Here is a 27,984-nt window from a genome sequence, read left to right as displayed (position 1 = left end):
AGGAATATCGAATTTTGACTTGGCTTTCGTGTCATATTATTAGGCTTCCCGCTGCTTGTCAGCAGGGAACCTATTGTATTCCTGTGTTTTATTAGGCTTCCCGCTGCTTGTCAGCAGGGAACCTATTGTATTCCTGTGTTTTATTATTATTATTTATTATTATTATTAGGCTTCCCGCTGCTTGTCAGCAGGGAACCTATTGTATTCCTGTGTTTTATTATTATTATTAGGCTTCCCGCTGCTTGTCAGCAGGGAACCTATTGTATTCCTGTGTTTTATTATTATTAGGCTTCCCGCTGCTTGTCAGCAGGGAACCTATTGTATTCCTGTGTTTTATTATTATTATTTATTTATTATTATTTATTTTTATTATTTTTTTTTCAAATTGGTCCTACAAACTTGAAATTCACCTCAAATGTGCAGAAGTTCTCAGCTAGCAATAAAATGCAAATTTTATGCATGACTGACCACGCTTTCACGCTCCAGTGAGCAAAACGCGTCTTCGGTTTTTTTTGCGATTTCTCAAAATTGATACATGCTATTGGGTTGAAATTCATAACAATGATTAATGGACATGTTCCGGATACGATATGTCAAGGATACGCATGAGTTACCTCGGCGATACGCTCCAGTGAGCAATATAGGATTTTACATTTTCATCTTCTTCTCGAGAACGACACCACTCAGAGACTTGAAATTTACATCACATGCAGATAATAAGTCCCCCGTCATAAATTGCAAATTTTATGCATGACTGACCACGTTTTCACGCTCCAGTGAACAAAACGCGTCTTCAGTTTTTTTGCGATATCTCAAAATTGATACATGCTATTGGGTTGAAATTCATAACAATGATTAATGGACAGGTTCCGGATACGATATGTCAAGGATACGAATGAGTGACCTCGGTGATACGCTCCAGTGAGCAATATAGGATTTTACATTTTCATCTTCTCCTCGAGAACGACACTACTTAGAGACTTGAAGTTTACATCACATGCAGATAATAAGTCCCCCGTCATAAATTGCAAATTTTATGCATGACTGACCACGCTTTCACGCTTCAGTGAGCAAAACGCGTCTTCAGTTTTTTTGCGATTTCTCAAAATTGATACATGGTATTGGGTTGAAATTCATAACAATGATTAATGGACATGTTCCGGATACGATATGTCAAGGATACGCATGAGTGACCTTGGCGATACGCTCCAGTGAGCAATATAGGATTTTACATTTTCATCTTCTTCTCGAGAACGACACTACTTAGAGACTTGAAATTTACATCACATGCAGATAATAAGTCTCCCATCATAAATTGCAAATTTTATGCATGACTGACCACGCTTTCACGCTCCAGTGAGCAAAACGCGTCTTCAGTTTTTTCACGCGGGAAGCCTGTTAAAGCTGCACGCAGCTCTAGTTTATTATTATTATTATTTTTTTCTTTTCAAATTGGTCCTACAAACTTGAAATTCACCTCAAATGTGCAGAAGTTCTCAGCTAGCAATAAAATGCAAATTTTATGCATGACTGACCACGCTTTCACGCTCCAGTGAGCAAAACGCGTTTTCAGTTTTTTTGCGATTTCTCAAAATTGATACATGGTATTGGGTTGAAATTCATAACAATGATTAATGGACATGTTCCGTATACGATATGTCATGGATACGCATGAGTGACCTCGGCGATACGCTCCAGTGAGCAATATAGGATTTTACATTTTCATCTTCTTCTCGAGAACGACACTACTTAGAGACTTGAAATTTACATCACATGCAGATAATAAGTCCCCCAACATAATTTGCAAATTTTATGCATGACTCACCAGGCTTTCACGCTCCAGTGAGCAAAACGCGTTTTCAGTTTTTTTGCGATTTCTCAAAATTGATACATGCTATTGGATTGAAATTCATAACAATGATTAATGGAAATGTTCCGGATACGACATGTCAAGGATACGCATGAGTGACCACGGCGATACGCTCCAGTGAACAATATAGGATTTTACACTTTCATCTTCTTCTCGAGAACGACACTACTTAGAGACTTGAAATTTACATCGCATGCAGATAATAAGTCCCCCATCATAATTTGCAAATTTTATGCATGACTGACCACGCTTTCACGCTCCAGTGAGCAAAACGCGTCTTCAGTTTTTTTTACGCGGGAAGCCTGTTAAAGCTGCACGCAGCTCTAGTTATTAGGCTTCCCGCTGCTTGTCAGCAGGGAACCTATTGTATTCCTGTGTTTTATTATTATTATTTATTATTATTATTAGGCTTCCCGCTGCTTGTCAGCAGGGAACCTATTGTATTCCTGTGTTTTATTATTTATTATTATTATGTTTGTTAAATTTATTCACAGTTCTTTGACTGGTGTATATTTTCTTGAAATCGAGACACGTCCCGCGTCCTTAGATTTCAAGAACCCTTCTCAGTATTCTTGCACTTCCCAAAAGAGCCGCCTTTTGCAAAGATTCCAATCTATTAGGCAAATTCATATCTTTTAAATACCCTTCTAGCTTGTTTGATATTGCACCCAAGGCACCAACGACAACAGGTATAATTCTCGTTTTTACATTCCATATTTTTCCCATTTCTCTCCATAAATCTTGATATTTTTCTATTTTTTCTTTTTCTATTAATAAAATACGATGATCGGCCGGAACTGCTATGTCGATTATCAAGCATGTATTTTGGATGAATTTATTACTACAATATCAGGCCTTCTGTGGGTAATGACGTGGTCTGTTTGTATGTTAAAATCCCATAGAATCGTAACGTTATCATTGTTTTGTGATTTTTCTGGGGTGTGGTCGTACCAATTGTTTTCTCTGTTAAGGCCGTATAGTTTGCAGAGTTCCCAATGAACAATTCTTGCTAGATTATCGTGTCGATATTTGTATTCTCTTTGCGCCAATTTTGAGCATTCACACAATATATGAAAAACTGTCTCATCTCTTGCATCACACATTCTACATTTTGCAGACACTCCCCGCTTTTCGATTTTTGCTTTGATAACATTTGTTCTCAAAGCCTGTTCTTGAGCAGCTGTTATCAAACCTTCCGTTTCCTTCTTGAGGTATCCTTTCTTTAGCCAGTTCCAGGAGTCCTCGACCATTATATTTTTAGTTTCACGAAGGTATTTCCCATGCAACGGTTTTTCTTTCCACCTTTCCATTCTTTCATCTATTTTCCTTTCTTTAAATGCATTTGAGTCTTCGTCGCCACACAAAATACCCTCGCGATACACGGCTTTCATCAAAATATCTTCACTATTCTTTGCATACTCTGTCATACTTTTCTTCTCTGCTTGAACACAGTCCTCAACACTCATTAATCCACGGCCCCCCATTTGCCTTGGCAAATACAATCTGTCAACATCACCTCTGGGATGAAGCATTCCGTACATTGTTAAAAGTTTTCTTGACTTACGGTCGAGCTTTTCAAGATTGTTTTTTGACCAACCAATAAAAACAGCGCTGTATCTAATTACCGAAACTGCACGTATGTTAATAGCTTTGATAATGTTGCCGCCATTTAATTTTGATTTTAGAATTTGTTTTAATCGTTTAGTATATTCATGGATGATCAGTTTCTTCATTTGATTTTCGTTTATCGAATTTGATTCCAATATTCCAAGGTATTTGTATCCATTGCTTTCCTCGAGCTGGCTCATGCTATTCCCATCTGGTAAACAAATTCCCACACTGTCAGTAATTTTTCCCCTTTTCATACTTAATACTGCGCATTTATCTATCCCAAAATCCATTCCAATATCCCGACTGAAAATGTGTACAGTTTTCACTAAAGAGTCTATTTCTTTGTCGTTTTTTCCGAATAGTTTCAAATCGTCCATGTACAAGAGATGGTTCAGCCGCTCCTTTCCTTTTCCTATGCAGTATGATTGTGTTGTTTTTCTCAAAACCATCGTCAGTGGAATCATACACAGAACAAAAAGAAGTGGAGAGAGAGTATCGCCCTGAAATATTCGTCTTTTTATTTGAATTTCTCCGTAATGTTTTCCATTTGCCGTCAAACAGTCTATTTTGGCGAAATTGTCTTGTTCTCTCTGTATATCTCTTGATTTTTGCTGCAGTTGCAATTATTCTTTGTCGAAGTTCTTCAGTTGCGCATGACAATCCTTTCTGTTTTACTCTGTATTTCTCCATCAATTCTTTTTTCAGTTTATTTTTCTTGATCGTTTCAAATTTTTGTAGTCTGTCAATATCTCTTCTCATCTCTTGTATCTTATTGTGTAATCGTAATTTCCAGGCTGGCTCTTTACATTTTCTTCCGTTTACATTGAGGCTTAGTCTTTCAGTGACGGCTATTGCTCCGGCATAAATTAACTTATTTGTTTCCGTTATGTTAGTCGAGCTAATTCCTTTTAGGGCCTGGTTTATTACACTTGTTTCTCTGAATAGTTTATATTTTGGAATAGTTCGAACTGAAGGAACTTGGCGTAAACGTTGTTCTTGGGCTATTTCAAGAATTCTCCTGTAACATAATCTAAAACTTCCACTTCTTCGGTGTTTTCGCGGCAATCACAAAGTTGTTCCTCCTCCTCAATTGTCCTTACTTCCGGCAAACTTTCTGGCTCATCTGGCGATGGATCGGAACTAGAGTTAATTGACCTTTGAATGTTTTCTATTTCGACTACAGTTAACCAACCATTCAACTTTATTTGTCTAATCTGATCTGCTAATCGTTGTTCTGATGCATCAAACAAGTTGTTCTCATCCCAAAAACGTTTCATTCGTTGTCTATAGCCTCTAAGCTGTGGTTCACTTTTCAAATAACATTTCATTAACACTTCATTTGATTCTTTACTCCACTTTCGGCGACCAGTAGTAGAATGACGATCCGGAGGCGGCTGGTCGACAACCCCGTCTACCGTACCGGGCGAGACACTGGTCGTAGTTGACTCAGTCCCATTCACGCCGTTGTGCTTTTTACTTGATTTCTTTTCCATCATTTTCATGAGATGGGAGTATTGAACGCTACTCCCAAGCGGTGGACTGTTTTAGTTTGCCCTTTCCCCCACAATCTCTCTGGCATGGGTGACCCTACCAGGAGTTATAACTCCCGCCAGCACAGTTTGTGGGTTCACTAAGGGACTAAAGCCTACCTGCCACGACAAGGCAACAGTCCGTAGGTAGGTATTATTATTATTTATTTATTTTTATTATTTTTTTTTCAAATTGGTCCTACAAACTTGAAATTCACCTCAAATGTGCAGAAGTTCTCAGCTAGCAATAAAATGCAAATTTACTGCATGACTGACCACGCTTTCACGCTCCAGTGAGCAAAACGCGTTTTCAGTTTTTTTGCGATTTCTCAAAATTGATACATGGTATTTGGTTAAAATTCATAACAATGATTAATGGACATGTTCCGGATACGATATGTCAAGGATACGCATGGGTGACCTCGGCGATACGCTCCAGTGAGCAATATAGGATTTTATATTTTCATCTTCTTCTCGAGAACGACACTACTTAGAGACTTGAAATTTACATCACATGCAGATAATAAGTCCCCCATCATAAATTGCAAATTTTATGCATGACTGATCACGCTTTCACGCTCCAGTGAGCAAAACGCGTCTTCAGTTTTTTTGCGATTTCTCAAAATTGATACATGCCATTGGGTTGAAATTCATAACAATGATTAATGGACATGTTCCGGATACGATATGTCAAGGATACGCATTAGTGACCTCGGCGATACGCTCCAGTGAGCAATATAGGATTTTACGTTTTCATCTTCTTCTCGAGAACGACACTACTTAGAGACTTGAAATTTACATCACATGCAGATAATAATTCCCTCATCATAAATTGCAAATTTTATGCATGACTGACCACGCTTTCACGCTCCAGTGAGCAAAACGCGTCTTCAGTTTTTTTTACGCGGGAAGCCTGTTAAAGCTGCACGCAGCTCTAGTTATTATTTTTTTTCAAATTGGTCCTACAAACTTGAAATTCACCTCAAATGTGCAGAAGTTCTCAGCTAGCAATAAAATGCAAATTTTATGCATGACTGACCACGATTTCACGCTCCAATGAGCAAAACGCGTATTCAGTTTTTTTGCAATTTCTCAAAATTGATACATGCTATTGGGTTGAAATTCATAACAATGATTAATGGACATGTTCCGGATACAATATGTCAAGGATACGCATGAGTGACCTCGGCGATACGCTCCAGTGAGCAATATAGGATTTTACATTTTCATCTTCTTCTCGAGAACGACACTACTTAGAGACTTGAAATTTACATCACATGCAGACAATAAGTCCCCCATCATAGTTTGCAAATGTTATGCATGTCTGACCACGCTTTCACGCTCCAGTGAGTAAAACGCGTTTTCAGTTTTTTTGCGATTTCTCAAAATTGATACATGCTATTGGGTTGAAATTCATAACAATGATTAATGGACATGTTCCGGATACGATATGTCAAGGATACGCATGAGTGACCTCGGCGATACGCTCCAGTGAGCAATATAGGATTTCACATTTTCATCTTCTTCTCGAGAACGACACTACTTAGACACTTGAAATTTAAATCACATGCAGATAATAAGTACCCCATCATAAATTGCAAACTTTATGCATGACTGATCCCGCTTTCACGCTCCAGTGAGCAAAACGCATCTTCAGTTTTCTTTACGCGGGAAGCCTGTTAAAGCTGCACGCAGCTCTAGTTATTATTATTATTATTTTTTTTTTTTCAAATTGGTCCTACAAACTTTAAATTCACCTCAAATGTGCAGAAGTTCTCAGCTAGCAATAAAATGCAAATTTTATGCATGACTGACCACGCTTTCACGCTCCAGTGAGCAAAACGCGTCTTCAGTTTTTTTTACGCGGGAAGCCTGTTAAAGCTGCACGCAGCTCTAGTTTATTATTATTATTAGGCTTCCCGCTGCTTGTCAGCAGGGAACCTATTGTATTCCTGTGTTTTATTAGGCTTCCCGCTGCTTGTCAGCAGGGAACCTATTGTATTCCTGTGTTTTATTATTATTATTATTTATTATTATTATTATTATTTATTATTATTATTATTTTTTTTTCAAATTGGTCCTACAAACTTGAAATTCACCTCAAATGTGCAGAAGTTCTCAGCTAGCAATAAAATGCAAATTTTATGCATGACTGACCACGCTTTCACGCTCCAGTGAGCAAAACGCGTCTTCAGTTTTTTTGCGATTTCTCAAAATTGATACATGGTATTGGGTTGAAATTCATAACAATGATTAATGGACAGGTTCCGGATACGATATGTCAAGGATACGAATGAGTGACCTCGGTGATACGCTCCAGTGAGCAATATAGGATTTTACATTTTCATCTTCTTCTCGAGAACGACACTACTTAGAGACTTGAAATTTACATCACATGCAGATAATAAGTCCCCCGTCATAAATTGCAAATTTTATGCATGAATGACCACGCTTTCACGCTTCAGTGAGCAAAACGCGTCTTCAGTTTTTTTGCGATTTCTCAAAATTGATACATGCTATTGGGTTGAAATTCATAACAATGATTAATGGACATGTTCCGGATACGATATGTCAAGGATACGCATGAGTGACCTCGGCGATACGCTCCAGTGAGCAATATAGGATTTTACATTTTCATCTTCTTCTCGAGAACGACACTACTTAGAGACTTGAAATTTACACCACATGTAGCTACATGTGGTGTAAATTTCAAGTCTCTAAGTCCCCCGTCATAAATTGCAAATTTTATGCATGACTGACCACGCTTTCACGCTCCAGTGAGCAAAACGCGTCTTCAGTTTTTTTTACTCGGGAAGCCTGTTAAAGCTGCACGCAGCTCTAGTTATTATTATTATTAGGCTTCCCGCTGCTTGTCAGCAGGGAACCTATTGTATTCCTGTGTTTTATTATTATTGTTTATTTATTATTAGGCTTCCCGCTGCTTGTCAGCAGGGAACCTATTGTATTCCTGTGTTTTATTATTATTATTTATTATTATTTATTTATTATTATTATTATTTATTTTTATTATTTTTTTTTCAAATTGGTCCTACAAACTTGAAATTCACCTCAAATGTGCAGAAGTTCTCAGCTAGCAATAAAATGCAAATTTTATGCATGACTGACCACGCTTTCACGCTCCAGTGAGCAAAACGCGTTTTCAGTTTTTTTGCGATTTCTCAAAATTGATACATGCTATTGGGTTGAAATTCATAACAATGATTGATGGACATTTTCCGGATACGATATGTCAAGGATACGCATGAGTGACCTCGGCGATACGCTCCAGTGAGCAATATAGGATTTTACATTTTCATCTTCTTCTCGAGAACGACACTACTTAGAGACTTGAAATTTACATCACATGCAGATAATAAGTCCCCCATCATAAATTGCAAATTTTATGCATGACTGACTATGCTTTCACGCTCCAGTGAGCAAAACGCGTCTTCAGTTTTTTTGCAATTTCTCAAAATTGATACATGCTATTGGGTTGAAATTCATAACAATGATTAATGGACATGTTCCGGATACGCCATGTCAAGGATACGCATGAGTGACCTCGGCGATACGCTCCAGTGAGCAATATAGGATTTTACATTTTCATCTTCTTCTCGAGAACGACACTACTTAGAGACTTGAAATTTGCATCACATGCGGATAATAAGTCCCCCATCATAAATTGCAAATTTTATGCATGACTGACCACGCTTTCACGCTCCAGTGAGCAAAACGCGTCTTCAGTTTTTTTTACGCGGGAAGCCTGTTAAAGCTGCACGCAGCTCTAGTTATTATTTTTTTTTCAAATTGGTCCTACAAACTTGAAATTCACCTCAAATGTGCAGAAGTTCTCAGCTAGCAATAAAATGCAAATTTTATGCATGACTGACCACGCTTTCACGCTCCAATGAGCAAAACGCGTATTCAGTTTTTTTGCGATTTCTCAAAATTGATACATGGTATTGGGTTGAAATTCATAACAATGATTAATGGACATGTTCCGGATACAATATGTCAAGGATACGCATGAGTGACCTCGGCGATACGCTCCAGTGAGCAATATAGGATTTCACATTTTCATCTTCTTCTCGAGAACGACACTACTTAGAGACTTGAAATTTACATCACATGCAGATAATAATTCCCCCATCCTAAATTGCAAATTTTATGCATGACTGATCACGCTTTCACGCTCCAGTGAGCAAAACGCGTCTTCAGTTTTTTTTTCGATTTCTCAAAATTGATACATGCTATTGGGTTGAAATTCATAACAATGATTAATGGACATGTTCCGGTTACGATATGTCAAGGATACGCATGAGTGACCTCGGCGATACGCTCCAGTGAGCAATATAGGATTTTACATTTTCATCTTCTTCTCGAGAACGACACTACTTAGAGACTTGAAATTTACATCACATGCAGATAATAAGTCCCTCATCATATTTATGCATGACTGACCACGCTTTCACGCTCCAGTGAGCAAAACGCGTCTTCAGTTTTTTTTACGCGGGAAGCCTGTTAAAGCTGCACGCAGCTCTAGTTTAATATGGAAGTCTCTCATTATTTGCCGAATGGACTTTTACAAAGTATATAGGTCAAGCGAATGTACAGAGAAAATATAGGGCGAAGATGTGAATAATATTGCTTAACTCAGGGTGCGGGAATAAAAAAAAATGCCTAAGTCAATTTTAGCGCATATAAAATAGAATTTGGAAGTTATAGATATCCTAAGATAATTAAAAATTTGATAAGATAAATCTAGATAAAAAAAATTTTGAAATAGATTGAAAAATGGGAAAGTTATGAAGTTTTTTTTGATTTACTCAAAATGTTAAAATTTGACTTAGGCAATTTTTTTTATTATTATTATATTATATTAGTCTGACGATATATGAACTGTTTTATACCAAAGAAAAAACTAGTCTAAAGTCAGTATATATACTGTATTTTATTATTTTCAATTTTTGTTCGAAATGGATAGACATTCTTCTCCTCCACAAGTATTTTGTATTTTCTTTTCTCTAATCTTAACGGCGTTCTATATTTGGTACTAAACCTAACCAGGTTCACTCAAAAATACTAAATTTATTTAATCTTGACAGATATTATAGCAAATGTTTTCTTTGAATAGATTTTACGTTGACTCTTCAGGCTTTGCTCGACCACTAATGTAACATGGTGTAACTAGTGTCATGATTGAAATTTACTTCATTATCACTCGTAACGATATCATATAACTGAAAAAATTGACAAGAGAAAGTAGCACAAATGGAATATGACGAAAATCTGTAAAAAAAAACACGTTTTAAATGAAGCGGGTGGATGACGTCCCAATGTCGATGCATCTATTAAAAGATATCATCGAAACACTTCTGTTAAGCATTTTGTATGCTTCATTAATGACACGTTCAGTACTTGGTAATGCTGTAAATACACTAGATGCTATTTTGGTTCGTTTTATCATCGAGGTGCCGCTAAATATAGTAACCTATAGTTCTACAACCCGCGCTATGACTAGACAAAAATTGCTACGCGATGCTCATAAACTTGCCAACGGAATGCGAAAACATATTACCGGTACTCGAACTTTTCTACAAAGGAAATATTCCGGATGCCTGGAAGCACTCTATTGTAATTCCGATTTTTGAAGCCAACAAGTTTTTTTTATTTATACGATATTTTGGAAAGAAAATGCAAGTGGTTTTTCGAAATAAATGGAACATTATGTAGAGCAGGGGTTCTAAAACTTTTGGTGTTGCGGAGCCCTTGAAAGGTTGAATATTATTCGCGGAGCCCCAAAATAAATGTTAAAATTATTACTTTCAGATTAATATTCCTGAGCAGGTTAAAAGTACTTTACTTAATTTAGATGCTGAACCTTTTTCAATAGAGTTAACATAAGTCATAGATAAATCTAAATTTTATACTAAAGCTGTAAATTTGACACTTGACGAACATATTAATAAATTAGGGGTCGAATCTTTTCTTTTTTGACATTTTTGGAAGACTTAATAGGCCGCTAATAACGTGCGTCATTTCATTTTGTTACAACCGCCAATTGTTTTCGTCAGCATGGCTTTAACAGCGTGTTTTAAACATCTTTACGCCGGTGTTTATTCTCCCTAAATCAAAAATTTCCCTCGGCATATACATATATTGTTACACAATGACGACTTTAATTGCTTTTTTGTTCTTGTGGGGAATTATGAGTTCAATGTAAAAAACATGTTACCATATTATAGTCATCGGCGACGAAATGCTAAAAATAATAATCAGTAAAGAGGTAAATCCGTAACTCCCGCGCTCCTGCTTATAAATAATGTCATTTTTTAATTCCGCCTCTTTATCATATTTCGAGGCTATATTGTTGTCAGATTTTATCAAAGCTGTTATTGCTCCTTTGAACAGTTACAAAATTTTCAGTCAGTATTTTGAAGAGTGATCGAATAGCTCACGGAGCCCCTTGGTTTCTTTCGCGGATACCTGGGGCTCCGTACAGAGCACTTTGAGAACCTATGATGTAGAGCATAGGTTCTCAAAGTGCTCCGTACGGAGCCCCAGGGCTCCGTGAGAGAAACCCAGGGGCTCCGCGAGCTATTCGATTACTTTTTAAAATACTGAATTGGCTAATTTTACTATTAGGATTACTGAAATGAAAGACTACTATTCTGAAATAACATAAAATACGCGAAAAACTGCCAACTATACATAAATTGCAGTCGTATTTTTGCGATCTTGGGATTTGTCAAGCTTGATTTTGTTCTTTCGCACTCACGAGCAAGATGTCGCCGTTTAAAAAACAAGAGGTCGGGGCAAAATACGAAAGATGGAAATTTATTTCATTGCATGCGGCTCCGTCGGTAGTTTTAGAATGGAAAAATAGGTACATCGCGCGCACAATTGACTGTGTTTCGGTTTCGCAGTTACTACGACGAATAACCAAAGAAAACCCAACATAACACCAAATTTTTGATTCACAATGTCTATGAACGTGTTTTTAATCTGACGTGAGTCTGCTGAAACAAAACTTATAGTGTTATCTCCCATTTCAAGTTTTAGTTTTAAAATTTCAGTATGCCGCTTTTCAATCAAGAAATTTGAGTTGCGGATTTACCTTTTATTATTTTTAGCATTTCGTCTCCGGTGACTATAATATGGTAACATGTTTTTCACATTGAACTCATAATTTCCCACGAGAACAAAAAAGCAATACTCGTCGTCATTGTGGAACAATACATGTATATGTCGAGGAAAATTTTTGATTTAGGGAGAATAAACACCGCCATGCTGACGAAAACAATCGGCGATCGTAACAAAATGCAATCGAGTACGTTATTAGCGGCCTTTTAAGTCTTTCAAAAATATCTAAAGGTAAAAGATCCGACCCCTAATTTATTAATATGTTTGTCAAGTATCAAGTTTACAGCTTTAGTATATATAATTCATCTTTTACATTTAGATTCATTTATGACTTGTATTAACCCTATTAAAAGAGGTTAAGCATTTAAAATAAGTACATTACTTTTGACTTACTCAGAAATATTATTCGGAAAGTAACAATTTTAACATTTATTTTGGGGCTCCGTGAATAATAGTCAACTTTTTCAAGGGCTCCGCAACACAAAAAGTTTGAGAACCCCTGATGTAGAGAACAAAGTGGTTTTAGGTGGAAGCGATTTGCGATTGATGCATATCTAAAAGTATACTGTGACATTTATATTCTTGTATTTTCCAAGACTTTTCAAAAACTTATGACGTGATCTCATTGCTGTCACTGGGAAAAATAGGATATATATTTGGATTTTATTTTTATTTCTGAACGTTCATTCCAGGTCAGGGTCAGCAATACTCTTCCAGGTAATTTTGCATTGGCAAAAGTCGAAGGTGTGTAATTACTCCACTGCTTTTCAATATAATGATAAACGATGCCTACCACCATTCGATTAGATCAGTGGTTCTTGAACTGGGGGGCGCCCCAAAGGGGGGAGGGGGCGGGGGGGCGGCGAGAGGTCCTAAGATGGAATCGGAAATTTACATGTAACGGCTCCTGAAATGGTCTCCGCGTTCGTTAAAAATACCGGCTTTTTCGTGGTATAATATATTTTCTGTCTCGTAATAACTATAAGAATTCAAAATGTCTCTCTATTTTAATTCATTTGTGTTTAAGGTAACTCGCGGTTGCGGCGACTTATGTCAAAATAAACTCATTACCGATCTAAAATACCACGCCAATCCGCGGACATATCAGAGTGTGATCAACTGCCCGATTATATTTAGTTTGGATATATATTGCCCTTTGCGAATTCGTTGTCTTCATTAGAAAGATCTGGTATGATATCCCAGAAAGCATATTTAATTTAGTACAATTAAAATACATTTTTATCGACTCGAAACTCCGCAGTACGGATCCTGAGTCAGTCCTCGAGATTACGCCAGTCGTTATAAGAGCCGACTTTGTCAACGGATATGTAATGGTTTTCCTGTTGAATGAATTATTTAGTCCATGACCGATATACTTATTTAAAATGGTTGCCTTATCCATTTAATTGTGATAAATTAAATCTGCGATTGCGTCGATAAAATAAAAGCACCACCACTCCAAAATACCACGGTAATCCACAACCATAAAATGTGTGGCAAAGTGCCCGATTGCATTTTGTTTTGATTTGTATTCTTGCCAATTTCACCATTATGAGCTGTCCCTGCAACTCTTACTCCGCTCTATCGCAATGCTCGATTAATTATAACACCGTTACAGAAATTCCTTAGTCTGCGATAAAATTCCACGGAGTGAAATTTATTTCAAGTCAGTAGTTTTAGAACACTACTGGTGTGCAGCAGCACAAGGAATTTTTAAGATTTGTAATGTCTAAGAAGGTGTTTTTAATCTGTCGCGGTCCACCCCAAAACAAAACTTTTTTTACACCGATGTTCACGGCCTAAATACCCAAGTCATGCTGATAAAAACATTCGCCGATTTTAGCCATAGCCATAGCACTACCAAATAAAATATCAGTCTTTGGTATTTTCCTAGACTTCGAAATAGCTTATGACGTGATCTCATTGGTGTCACTCGAAAAAGTTTTTTTATTTCATATTTTCTATCGAATCTGAGTATATATTTACTTATTTTATGTAAATATTTGAACACAGATGGATTGAATTTTTTTCTTCTAAACGTTCTGGCAAAATTTATCATAAATACATGAGTAGACCATGGGTTCTCAAAGTGCTCCGTACGGAGCCCAAGGGATCCGCGAGAGAAACCCGGGGGCTCCGCGATCTATTCGATTACTGATTGGCTAATTTTGTAACTGTCTCTATACCGTATAAGTATGTCGTATATGGAATAAACACGTAAACCCATACATGATTATTTATAGAGGGACTTATGGAAGTGGGGACACTACGGTCGCATAGGTTGGAGTCGCCTAAAGGCACCCTGGCGTCAGTACGATGTACAATGTCGATGGTCATGGCTTATATAAACTCCGGCTATATATCTTAATAAAAACAAAACAGGCTTAATGAAAAAGGGGAATTTAAATAAAGAATTTGAATTTCCTTCTCTACCCAACAACTACAAAAAGATTAACTACGACAATTTAAAAAGAATCATAGGCCAACTTCTTGACTTTATATAATATATATATATATATTGTGTAGCACGTTACCATTTAACTTTAAAATCATGGTTCACAATTGTTTCTCCTTTGTTTTTCTAATTTGTACTATCCAATTCACAATCAAATAAAGGCCATTCCATATACAAAACCTTTTGTGGAACTCAAGTTGGGTGCCGCGGACGGAAACCAGCAATAAATGACTATAAAAAGTTGGGTGGAACACTCAAGATTATTCCACTGACATTGATTGTGGGTGAACGCAATCTTTTCAGCTCTTGACTAGCAGCCTCAAAGTGATTCTGTCCATGCCTCAATATTAGAAGAGATGAATGTGTGCATTTTAAAAATCTCAGCTAATTTACACAATGTTTATATTTATTAATTCTGAATGAATGAAAATGCCGATTTGAAAATTTAAATTCAGTCCCGGATTCCCAATCTCAACTCGAAGTTAAATCATACCTAATATATATATGGAATAAGTATACAAATCTTCACCTAGTATGTCAAGAATTTAATACCACCTATACCAAGACCCTGACAATGCTCACTGATCGATTTGAAAGTAAATTAGAATTTTTGTGAAGAAGTAAATACAGTGAATTAGCAAATTCGTGACTCAATTTAATATTTTCAAAGTAGATCGAATCTGCTAAGCAGTTGGTTTTTCAAACAGTTGCATGCACTATTTATTTCTCTCGTTCAGGAAATCATTGGGTGATGTACGGGATATAATCGTTTACAGTAAAAGATTTTCTCCTGAGTACACATAGGCAAGGTTGCATAAATGGTATAACGATTGAGAATATTGGTCAGGTTCTTTCTGAATCTTTTAACGCATCATTTGCATTCCAACGAAAATGATGGCTAGCTTGGCGAATACTGTTTTTATGGCATGTTTCATGGCGAATGTTTGCCTTGGTCAGCTTTGTGGGGAAAATGTGTCGTATGAACCACTAGATATAATAAAAGTAAGTAGGGCCTATATATTGAATTAATGTGAGAATATTTTTATAGGAGTGCCATATAACTTGCAATTCAATGTAACTGTCAGTTTATACAGTTGCAGGCTTGCAGCCAGTAGTGGGATTCAGCCGGTTCGCACCGGTTCTTTAGAACCGTCGCACGCGAGAGAAACCTGGGGGCTCCGCGAGCTATTCGATTACTGATTGGGTAATTTTGTAGCTGTCTCTATACCGTATAAGTATTGCGAATATGGAATAAACACGCAAACCTATACATGATTATTTATAGAAGGACTTATGGAAGTGGGACACACTACGGTCGCATAGGTTGGAGTCGCAGATAACTTGCAATTCAATGTAACTGTCAGTTTATACAGTTCTAGGCTTGCAGCCAGTAGTGTGATTCAGTCGGTTCGCACCGGTTCTATAGAACCGTCTCATGGAATTTCAGATCAGCAAACTGGTTAGCATTACTGGTTATTGTCAATGTTCTGTTTGTAACAAAACCGACTAAAAAATATGACTTTTGTGATGGAACCGACTGACAAAAAAGTTGAATCCCACCACTGGTTGCAGCCCAGCGAGGATCGTTGATTCGTGTTTGAAATCAGACGGCAATATTTGCTGTGCTCAAGTGTGCTTTTGCTTCAATAAACTTAACTCATTTTACTACTGAACTAGCATCAGCGATTCGCTACATATATGTTTTTACTTATTTAGTTAACATTTACTGATGTTATATTCCCTTCAGATTCATTCTAATGAGACGACCACGTCTATAACTCTGTTTTATTCTGTACGCCCATATTTATTCTTACCACTTGAGTCACTAGTGAACAACTGTGTAACTTTCTCTTGTAGCTGGTTTGTCAGACTGCCGGCAGTGTAGATATTCCTCTGTGTATTAGGTTATTATTATAGTGTTTTAATGCCGTAAATCTATGTAATTCGTGTTGTAAAATGATATTAGTAGTACAGGTTTATTATTTCTCCAGTTTGGCATAGCTCTGTTTACTAGTTAGCTTGTATTTAACACTTCCGTAACTAGTCTATTTTCGCAGTTTATTTCCTGTGTGATTTCTATGCGTATTTCCATGTATATTACGTGTTTGTTGATAAGATAGGATTTGTGTTGTATTTTTAGTGTCATACTAGGTATTTTATGTATATCTAGGTATGTTTTACTCGGTTTTTAGTATCCCATTATAAGTAAATAGTTCATGACTGTGACGTCATAGACCAATTCTGTATCTTGTGTTACGTATGTATCCTACGGTATTTGTACTGTGTTTTTATTTGTTTATTGTATTTCTGATTGGAGTATTTGGTTGTATTAAGTTCTTACAGGTGTATAATTAATCTAGTTAGTTAACTTAGTTACTCTGCTATAATTGGAACCGCAAGAAGATTGTTTTGTGAACGACATCTATTGCAACTTCAGTGTCCAAGAAGCTGGCAGAAAGAACCTGAGTGGTGATATCAATTTTGGTACGCCACATATACGAATTTTTGGCGAGCACACGCCAGGATATATTATTTGACACAAGGACTATTAAGACTAAGCCGATTAAGTAGGCTTGTCTGTGACGGATAATATTTGGACAATATTGGACATTTGAGGTTGCCGAATTTTTTTTAATTGCGGTTGCCTGATATCTTGGAAAGATGGTTAAGAGAAGAAAGATTGTACCGGCACCAAAGCAAGCCAAAGAGGAGAATGAACTTTTGCATCTGCAAATACAGGTATTGAAGGCAAAACTGAAGGAATCAGAAGAAAAACAAGAGGAAATGTTGGAAAAGCAAGAGGAGACTGACAGTCGTTTGCAACTGATAGACAGTCGTGTGCAACAGATTGGAAGTCAACTAGAATCAGTTGAACTCCAGAATGCGAAAATTGGCTCATCTTTTGAACATGTTTACAACATGCTGCAAGATATTTCTGGCGTGGTTAAAACAGGAAAAGTTGCTGATTCTGAAGAAACGCAGCCCATGTCACATGTCCCAGATGTCAGCTTGATCACTTCAACACCCGCAACGGTTGTTCCAAAAGCAGCGCCTGTTCTCAAGCATGATGAAATTTCTGATTTTGGATCAGAAGATGGACAGCCAGAAGGGAAGCGGAACGCGTTCTCACAGACATTAGAGGTGAAATTTTTGGAGAATAGTCATGTGAGTAACCTTGCACCTACAATTCCTTTTTTGAATGATAATGGTAATGAGGGCACAAATGTCAGAAGGCAACTTAGTACTAGGCCGAAAATGGTTACAGTGGCTACACAATCAGCTCCTCCAGTGAGCGCTAGTAGTGTCTCAAATGCCAATGTTAGCCGTAGTGTTCTCAATAGCACAGCTAATGCTACGATGATGGCAAGAAATGCCAAAAAGCCAATGTATTTCGATGGATCCACTGTCATGACGTGGCCCAGTTATTTATGCCATTTTGAATTGGTTACCAGTTATAATCAGTGGGATGACGACACTGCAGGATTAGAATTGGCTACTTGCATGACAGGTCAAGCTCTAAATGTGTTGAAAGATTTACCAGATATGAAACGTACTAGCTATAGTGATATTGTGGCTCATTTTAATCATTATTTCAAACCTGCCGGAAATGCGAGCTCATATCGTACTACATTTCATTGTCGTAGGATTAAGCCAAATGAAGCGCCACGGGATTATGGTAACAAATTGAAAGAGCTTGTTATTCTTGCTTACCCAAATCTTGATATTGCTGGTCAAGATGATATTTTGAAATCGCAGTTTCTCGCCGGTTTAACCGATGAAAGCATGATCAAACATGTTACCATGCAACAGCCTGATACTTTTGAAAGTGCACTGTCTCTTGCAACGCTGTATTACTCTGTTGATACTAACCACTCTGAGAGAAGAGACATGCCTAAACCTCGCATTGCCGCAGTGAAACAGAGTAACACTGGTGATGCAGCTAATCAGCAAACCGACCTTTTTCAGTTTCTCGAGAGCAGTTTTGAGCGACTTGTAGCAAAACTGGATGAGATCATAGGATATGTTAAGCCACGCGCTAACAACAATCGCAATTTTGATGGTGTACCACGCAACCCGTGTCCCCGATGTGGTAAACATGGTCATTGGGGCAGGGATTGCAAGGCATGTTTTAATTGCAAGCAGACTGGTCATCTTAAACGGGATTGTCCACATCTTCAGAATCCCGCTGATCCTGCAACAGCTGCTTCCTCTTCGACCGCAAATTTAAACGACACTCAGCGGGCTTGAGGTCCTCAGTGTCCGCTGAATTATTACTTGATGACGGACCAACGAACCAGAATATAGACCTGAATATTTGTTCCTTGCAATATGACAATAGTTGGCATGCGAAGGTACTTGTAAACAATCAACCGTTCAATTTTCTCGTAGATAGTGGTGCTATGACTACTCTGATCGACATTTCCATCTTTGAGGCTATAGGTGGGAAAGAAGCATATTTAGCACCGCTCGAAGAATCTCTTGTTGCAGTGGGAGGACATGATTTATTACCACTGGGTACTTTGGAAGTTGATTTGTCTATTGATTCTTTTGCATCGCGACGCACTGTTGTTGTTGCCAACCTAGGTATGTCTAATGGTATTTTGGGCATGGACTATCTCCGAGAACATGATTGCGTTCTTTACTTATCATCTGGACACATGATGATAGAGGGTCATGAAATCAAACTGTTTACTGAAAAGTCTGTACCGTGTTGTCGTGTAACTGTTCGAGAAGATATTACTATACCGCCATATTCTAAGGTTGTTATCCCTGCACAACTTAGTCGTCCTTGGCCGAAAAGCAATTTGTCTGACGTTGCTGCTCTTGTTGAACCGCTGAATTCTTCTTTCCTTGTTGATGGCGTTCAGCTGATTTCTTCTGTAGTGGATCCAGGAAAGTCCACTGTTCCTGTTCTAGCGGTGAACCAAAAAGGCAGACAACTTAATATCAGGGCTGGATCTTTGATTGGTATTGCACATCCTCAACTTGTAGCACAAATTCAAGTTGACGAATCCAATAATCGGGTTATAGCTTCTGAATTACCAGAACATCTACATGACATGGTCAATTCCGTTGAGGATCTAACCCCGAGTCAACGTGAACAGTTGGTCAACTTGATTTGTGAATTCTATGATGTATTTGTAGGACCAGATGGTGAACTTGGCCGTACTTCAGCAGCAAAGCATAGGATCATCACAACCACACCACAGCCGATTCGGCAGGCTCCTCGTCGAATGGGGTGGGCGCGTAGGAAGATAGCCGAAGAAGCTGTTGATAATATGCTGGCTGAGGGTGTCATAGAACCCAGCGATTCCCCATATTCTTCTCCCATTGTCCTAGTTCCCAAAAAGGATGGTTCTACCAGATTTTGCGTGGATTTTAGATTGCTTAATGACGTCACATACAAGGACGCATATCCCTTGCCGCGTATTGAGGATATCATTGAGTCCTTAAACGGAGCACAATGGTTCTCAACTCTTGATCTCGCTAGCGGATATTGGCAAGTGGAGGTTGATCCTGCAGACCGTGAAAAGACAGCATTCAGCATCCCAGGCCGTGGTCATTTTCACTTTGTAGTGATGCCCTTCGGTTTGGCGAATGCTCCCGCAACATTCGAACGGATGATGGACAATATCCTTGGTGATCTCCTGTGGAACGGGTGTTTCAATTTCCTTGATGATGTTTTGGCTCATGGTAGTGATTTCTCAATGGCACTCTCAAATCTTCGGGAAGTTTTTATAAGACTTCGCCGTGCCGGTTTACGCTTGAAGCCCTCGAAATGTAAACTTTTCCGTCGGAGCACCTCTTATCTTGGTTATCTTATTTCATCTGACGGTGTCTGTTGCGACCCTGGAAATGTTGCGGCTATCAAAGAATGGAAAACGCCTAATTCTGTCAGCGATATTCGTAGTTTTCTAGGCACAGCGAACTACTACCGGAAATTTGTTCAAGATTATTCAACAATTGCTGGACCTCTTATTCGATTGACCAGGAAGAATATTTCTTTTGTATGGAGTACTGAATGTCAAAAGGCTTTTGAAACTTTGAAGCATTGTCTGACATCTGCCCCAATTCTTAGCTTTCCGAGGACAATCGGCGAATTTGTATTGGATACTGATGCCAGTGGTTTTGGGATTGGTGCAGTGTTATCTCAAGTTCAGGACGACAATGAACGTGTACTTTCTTATGCCAGTAAGACTATGTCCAAGTCTCAACGTAGATACTGTGCTACACACCGGGAACTATTAGCTGTGGTGTGGGCTGTTCGTCACTTCAGTCATTTTCTTCTCGGGAGACCGTTCAGAATTCGCACAGATCATGCTGCTCTGAAATGGTTGATCAATTTTCGTGAACCTCAAGGAATGTTAGCAAGATGGATATTAACACTTGGCGCTTATGACTTTAAGATTGAACACAGACCTGGCGTGAAACATGGCAATGCTGATGGATTGTCACGCCAAGTTCGCAAATGCAAACGAGAAGATTGTTCTGATTGTGGTACCAATGGTGATGTGGCTGTGAGCAATGTTATTGTAAGTGCAATATCAAAACAGCCCGGTCAATCATCGTCAGACTGTTCCGATTGTAATTGGCTAGATACCTACACAGATGAACAAATTAAATCTTGGCAAAGTGAAGATCCAGATATTTCTGCTGTTTTGAAATGGAAACAACTTACTGCTCAGAAACCTGACATTCAAGAATACATGCCTGAATCAACAGTGACCAAACGTTTGATGTCACAATGGGATTTGATTTTTGTAGATAATGGACTTCTCTATCGTCGTTGGATTCCTGATTGTAAATCGGAGGAATCGCATATCCAATTGATTGTTCCATCAAATTTGAGGCAGGATTTGTTCCATAAGCTACATTCTTTGCGCACTGCAGGTCATCTTGGTGCTAATCGAACTTTCAAGAGTATAAGGCGCAGATTTTATTGGCCTGGTTTCAAAAGGGACATTCTGAAATGGTGCAAATTTTGCAAGTCTTGTGCTTCAACAAAGATGCTTTACGGAAGAAGACAGGGAGATTTGAAACAACTTATATCTGGAGCTCCTATGGAAAGGATTGCCATTGATTTTCTTGGACCGTTGCCTGTAACTGAAAATGGAAATGAACACATTTTGGTTTTGTCGGACTATTTCTCTAAATGGGTGGAATGTTTTGCTTTACCAAATCAGCGAGCTGACACCACTGCTGATGCATTGGTTACTCAATTCTTTTCGAGATTTGGGGTACCAAGAATTCTCCACTCAGATCAAGGAAGAGACTTTGAATCAAAATTATTTTCAGAAATGTGTCAATTGTACGGGATTCAGAAGACTCGAACAACTCCATATCATCCTCGTTCAGATGGACAAGTTGAACGTTTCAACAGGACCATACAGCAGATGTTGAAAGCTTTTGTAAATGAGAATCGAAATGATTGGGACGACCATCTCCCATATCTTTGCATGGCATATCGCTCCACTGTGCATGATAGTACAGGATATTCACCGAACAAGTTAATGCTTGGACGAGAAATCGAGATGCCTGTTGATGTTATGTTTGGCAAACCAGAGTCATCTACTCATCCTTGTTACACTGCGTTTGTCGAATGGTTTTCCTGTGCAACTGAAAAAGCTTTTCTTCATGCTAGGCAACATCTAAATGCTGCTGCAACCAGACAAAAGCGAAATTTTGATTTGGGTGTTAAACCACTTACTTTCCAGAGAGATGAATTGGTGTGGTATTATTATCCACCAAAGCATCGTAAGCTGAGTATTCCTTGGATTGGACCTTATCGAATTGTGGACTGTTTACCTAATCACTTGTATAGGATTCAGAAGAATTCGGGAACACGTTCTCGAATTGTGCATGTTGACAAACTGAGACCTTACCTTCATGAAGATGAAGAAGACAATGACATTGACTTAACTGGATGTGACATTTTACCTGATGTGGAACCTATTATGGAAAATGATGAGCAGATTGCTCATGATATTTTTGATGTATTACCTTTCTCTTCAAGGCCAGACACTGTACCAGAAGAAGTTACAGTTGATGCGAACTTTGATAATGGCCAACGTACTAGGCGAAGGCCTAGATATTTGGATGATTACATTTGATTTGACTGTGATAGTGCTTTTAACAATTGATTGTTTTGATTTTAGATATACATTTCATTTGAGTGTACAGTTCTTTGCAGTTTCTTCACATTTTTATGGTTTTTCAATTTTGAAGATGGAAAGTTTCTTTGTAATTTCCCATCTGAAAAAGGGGGGAGTAATGAGACGACCACGTCTATAACTCTGTTTTATTCTGTACGCCCATATTTATTCTTACCACTTGAGTCACTAGTGAACAACTGTGTAACTTTCTCTTGTAGCTGGTTTGTCAGACTGCCGGCAGTGTAGATATTCCTCTGTGTATTAGGTTATTATTATAGTGTTTTAATGCCGTAAATCTATGTAATTCGTGTTGTAAAATGATATTAGTAGTACAGGTTTATTATTTCTCCAGTTTGGCATAGCTCTGTTTACTAGTTAGCTTGTATTTAACACTTCCGTAACTAGTCTATTTTCGCAGTTTATTTCCTGTGTGATTTCTATGCGTATTTCCATGTATATTACGTGTTTGTTGATAAGATAGGATTTGTGTTGTATTTTTAGTGTCATACTAGGTATTTTATGTATATCTAGGTATGTTTTACTCGGTTTTTAGTATCCCATTATAAGTAAATAGTTCATGACTGTGACGTCATAGACCAATTCTGTATCTTGTGTTACGTATGTATCCTACGGTATTTGTACTGTGTTTTTATTTGTTTATTGTATTTCTGATTGGAGTATTTGGTTGTATTAAGTTCTTACAGGTGTATAATTAATCTAGTTAGTTAACTTAGTTACTCTGCTATAATTGGAACCGCAAGAAGATTGTTTTGTGAACGACATCTATTGCAACTTCAGTGTCCAAGAAGCTGGCAGAAAGAACCTGAGTGGTGATATCAATTTTGGTACGCCACACTAAATGTGCCTTAGATTTGAGTTAGATTTAAGTTAAGTCTTATATCAAAGTACTCAGTTTCTAATTTATTACAAAAAGTATATTCCGTAACTTTTGAATCTTAGATAATACAGATTGCTCTCTCTTGAAGGCAACCTAAATTTTGTATTAACACCATATCAATTAACTATATACCTCTCTCCAAAAATATCCAAAATATGTTTTCATGCATATATTTGCTATCTATCTAATTCTAACTAAAACTTAAAAAAAATTCTTCTAGATTAGTGAAGTGATGCACGATTGGTATGATGTGATTGATATAATTCCGAGCAAAAACAGATTTGACTATTGTCATGATATTCGGAATTTCAATAAAGTTGACGATGGCTTCATTCTTACAATGACACTACAAGTAGAAGGGTAATCAATTGAGCTTAATTGATAATAATGAAAAATGAGAATTGTTATCATATGAAAGTAAAACTTATACATACATATATTATTTTAAGCCGAGCAACTGAAGACTCACTAGATAGTTTGATTCACTATATAGATAATGGAGATGGGACGTATACTGCAAATCCTGAACTCAGTGAGTTTGAACTCGTTTAAATTTAACTTAGTTTCCGATATATAAAACTGATTGAGTATATATCTGGTCAAAATAATATTTTAACTGCTCAATGAAATTCACTACAACACTCAATTATCCAAATTGTCATAACCAGTAAACTTCTTTATTCTGAAAACCTCTTTTTCAGTTCCATCGATGGCAGCAAGTTCTAGAGAATCGTTCAAGCATAAACTCAACGTAACTGGGCTTCAAAAAGTGGAAGCTAGTAAGTGGCGAAATTCAAACTTTACATTTGTTAATCAAACCAAATAATCTGCCAAGAATAGCTAAGACAAATAAACGAATCTGATAGTATATCATAGTAAAATATGTAAATAATATGAAGATTGTCAATCTTGCGAATTATAGGTGAAATAACTTCTATTATTTTGACTCTATGTATTTGCAGATGAGAGTTGTAACTGAACTTGTTGAAGTATTTTAGTCAAATTAAAATGTTCAGAAAATTGTCTATCTCAAATTTTTTTCTAGTGATATACAAGATGTCGACTGGAAATTTTTTCTTCCTTACGGACTATGATGAATACTTCATTATGGCAAAATGTGCTCCCGATTCTAGTAAGTCTATGTAGAAATTATAGATAGCTCTTTCCAAACGTATTGCTTCAACTATAATACTGGATGAGAACGGCTAATTCATTCCAATTCATTTCATTCAGATCTGATTGCCCTCGTCAAGCACAAGAAAAAGCAACCAACGGGAAAAGATGTCGCGGACATATGGAATGTATTTTCCAACCACGGAGAAGCCCCTATTACACACTGGGAAGGATTTTGTACCAGAAGACGGTTCACAAAATACGAAATCGAAGAAAAATAATTTCTACTCATGAAATTGAGTATTGAAGTACGAAACATGGACTTCTGACTAATATCTTTTACAATTCATGTTATAGACATGAAATATAATATTGTTGCATAATATCCATCGGCCAATGACCACACACAAATAAATGTGATATCATATTACAAAAAAGTAATGTCGTACTGTTTCATAAATATAATGGAAAACCATAACCTACAGCAGGACTACTCAACTGGCGGACCTTTCGGGTATTCGATTCGGACAGCGACTAATTCTTTATTTTGAATCATTAGCCCCACTCTTGAAGTATCCTTTTATAAAATCCCTTTTATAGGTTTAAATATATATGAAAAAAACTATAACGCAATAATAAACAATTTTACATAGCTAATATTCATTTTAGTCTGCCGAGAGAGTGCGTGTTTAGGGATGCCGGAATATAATTTCTGGAAGGTCCGGACCCAAATATTTTTAAAGTTTTGTATGCGAATCTTCGGTAAAAATAGTTGAATAGCCCTGACCTACAGTACTAAAAAGAGTTTCCATCATCTATGAATCCACCTACACTTGCACCCATTGACGTTTGCACTCAAGTACATTTGCACGCGCAGATTTTAGCACCGGCATATACATGGGTGGGATTCGGTGGCTTCCCGCGAATACGTTCTTGAAATGTCGTGATATCAGCCGACCCGTTCTAGTTTTAGATCTGCAAGTTTTCTGAAATGAGTGAACTTGTTGTTAGCAAGTTCGATGCAAAATTAAACTCGGTTTATGAGAGTAGACATCTTGGTGACATAGCAATACAAAGTGAGGAGAAGTGCTAGCAACAAATTGCTCGACATAATCTTGCTTCCGCCAGGTCGAGGCACTGAACTATAAATTTATATAGAACGTTCTTCTCACTCGTTTGCGGGGTCTCCGACGGAGAGTCAGCATTTATGCTCCCAAGCTTACTTCGTATTGCTTTTGGCATGTTGTCTTACGTAAGTTTTGGATGACGTAGTTACGTGGCGGTTAGAAATGATATATATATGCAAAAATTGTTACGCCACGCCCACTATAAGTTATTGTTGCGGTTTCACGAATCGTCGACTAAAATAATTACTAATCATTAAATTAATTCAGCGGTTTCCAAAATGTGCGACGCGAAAGAGGGGAGAGTTGCTAAGTGCGCCGCGAAAATTAACAGAATGTGTTAAACATAACTAAAATATGATTGAGCACTTTACATATTGTATCAATTATAAAAGTTTTATTGCTTCTTATTTTGAATGCTGTGTATATGAATCGATGAATTCATTTGACCTTTCTATGTCGTTTACACTTTATGTTATATAGTGTCTTCCTCTATTGTTACGTAACAATAGAGATAGACCACTTGATACAATGAATTTTTTAGCATTTTAAAGGAGAACCAGGCATAAATGAGAAGGGAAATTCGACTTTTATTCTCTAGGCCTACATGTTTACAAACAAAGGCACAAATTAACGATCACAAAAATTGAGTTTTATTTGAAAACATCAGTGCGCGGTGATTTTTTCCCTGATAATTTGGCGCCACGCGAATAAAAAATTTGAGAACTGCTGCCGAAATCCATCACGCATTATTCGCCTCCTTCGTCCTGACGGTAGTGTCCTTATATTTGAATATCGTTGTATTGTTATTAGTAGGGTTGTCCAAATTCGAATATTTTTTGGACTCCATTGCCGCCGTAGGGTGGTTCACGTAACCGCAGTAGGTTATACGGCTTCCAACATCAAGTCCATGTATCTGAAAACAAATAACTGGCTGACTAATCCCATACCTGGCATGAACTTGTACGGTTACCGGCGAGATGCTGTGGTTCGTCATATGATTAAGCTGTCTTATCGACTTTCAACTCCCCCCGGAAGAAATATGTAAACCCTTTCCTATAAATGCACACCATCAAGCTCGTGCATCTGAAAACGAATAACTGGCTGGCTAATCAGATACCCAATATAGACTAGTACGGTACTGGTAACCAGTCGAGTGGTTTTCAGATATTGCGCACCAATCCAATAAAGCGATTTTTTCAGACATATGTCATGCAGGCTTTGTTGTGCAACGTGGATTGCATCGCATTTAGATAATTTTGATTTCACATATGACCTTTTTTGTCAGCATTTTGTAATCGGTATTTAGGTTGCACCTCGGGTAGGCTACTTGTACTTTACTCCGTGCTATGGTTTAGTGCTGAAGATTAAGCTGCAATTTTGTACTGTTGAAAATGACAAAGCGAAAATGTAAATTTACTGACGATATGAAGGCATGACACCCATGCTTTCGGAATGGCAGAAATGAATGAGAAGCAGAATGCCTAGTTTGTAAATCAGGAACATACATCTCGGTTTTTTACAAAGTTTTCCGGATTCAAAATAACATCTAGCAGTGAGAGGAGATTCCTCTTCTACTAAAGTGACGAATTATTTTCTCACAACAGGATGTAAAACAGGAGATGTAGTTACAACTGTCGAGGGCGCTTATGCGTACACAAGCATCACAACAGCTTTTTGTGTATGATTGTACTTGCTAAAAAACGTTCCCTAATTCTGACTTGAACAAAAAATTCTTGTGCCGAAAAAAGACGGAAGCGATCATGACATCTGTACTTGCACCGCTGCCTTTAAAAGTTTTATGGAAACTGGTATCGAATATTATGCAGTTGATTTAGTGAAATGCAACAACTTTGCACCATTCGTTTTGTTCTGTATTTTTCTATTCTCACGCGAAAGCGACGGCAGCTTGTGCACTTGGATACATCGCGAATTTATACCATGGCATTATTACCATGGTTTAAATTTTGTCAGGGATTTTGTCTTTTCAGATATGGTTACCTTAACGTAGTCATTGGTAACAGGCACCCACACAATCCTTCCGTTTATTGGGTGGATACCGCTACACGCTCCCATTCCCAATACTGT

At 37.6% G+C, this 27,984-nt stretch overlaps 2 protein-coding genes across 2 annotated transcripts; one reads left to right on the top strand and one right to left on the bottom strand.

The window, feature by feature from the left end:
- Positions 1-2,682: 2,682 nt before the first annotated feature.
- Positions 2,683-3,735, bottom strand: LOC144427222 (uncharacterized). The gene has a single exon (XM_078116082.1). It carries the CDS (start codon positions 3,733-3,735, stop codon positions 2,683-2,685), a length of 1,053 nt encoding a protein of 350 aa, XP_077972208.1.
- An 11,609-nt stretch (positions 3,736-15,344) lies between these two features.
- On the top strand, positions 15,345-26,182 carry LOC120348287 (uncharacterized). The gene is made up of 6 exons (XM_039418408.2): positions 15,345-15,610; positions 23,880-24,019; positions 24,109-24,191; positions 24,361-24,438; positions 24,705-24,791; positions 24,893-26,182. Exons 1-6 carry the CDS (start codon positions 15,500-15,502, stop codon positions 25,051-25,053), a joined length of 660 nt encoding a protein of 219 aa, XP_039274342.1. The 5' UTR covers positions 15,345-15,499; the 3' UTR covers positions 25,054-26,182.
- The last annotated feature ends 1,802 nt before the right edge of the window (positions 26,183-27,984 follow it).

This window comes from Styela clava, chromosome 1 (genome assembly GCF_964204865.1).
Source record: "Styela clava chromosome 1, kaStyClav1.hap1.2, whole genome shotgun sequence".
Lineage (NCBI taxonomy): Eukaryota > Metazoa > Chordata > Ascidiacea > Stolidobranchia > Styelidae > Styela > Styela clava.
The sequence above is the reverse complement of the archived record's forward strand: the minus strand, read 5'-3'. Positions and strand labels throughout refer to the sequence as shown.

What these genes read in the sequence shown, in the direction of transcription:
- LOC144427222 (XM_078116082.1), bottom strand. Translation starts at nt 3,735, where the DNA reads ATGAAAAGGGGAAAAATTACTGACAGTGTGGGAATTTGTTTACCAGAT.
- LOC120348287 (XM_039418408.2), top strand. Translation starts at nt 15,500, where the DNA reads ATGATGGCTAGCTTGGCGAATACTGTTTTTATGGCATGTTTCATGGCG. An exon ending in ATGACACTACAAGTAGAAGG is followed by an intron (nt 24,020 to 24,108) that starts GTAATCAATTGA and finishes TATTATTTTAAG; the next exon opens with CCGAGCAACTGAAGACTCAC. An exon ending in GCTTCAAAAAGTGGAAGCTA is followed by an intron (nt 24,439 to 24,704) that starts GTAAGTGGCGAA and finishes ATTTTTTTCTAG; the next exon opens with TGATATACAAGATGTCGACT.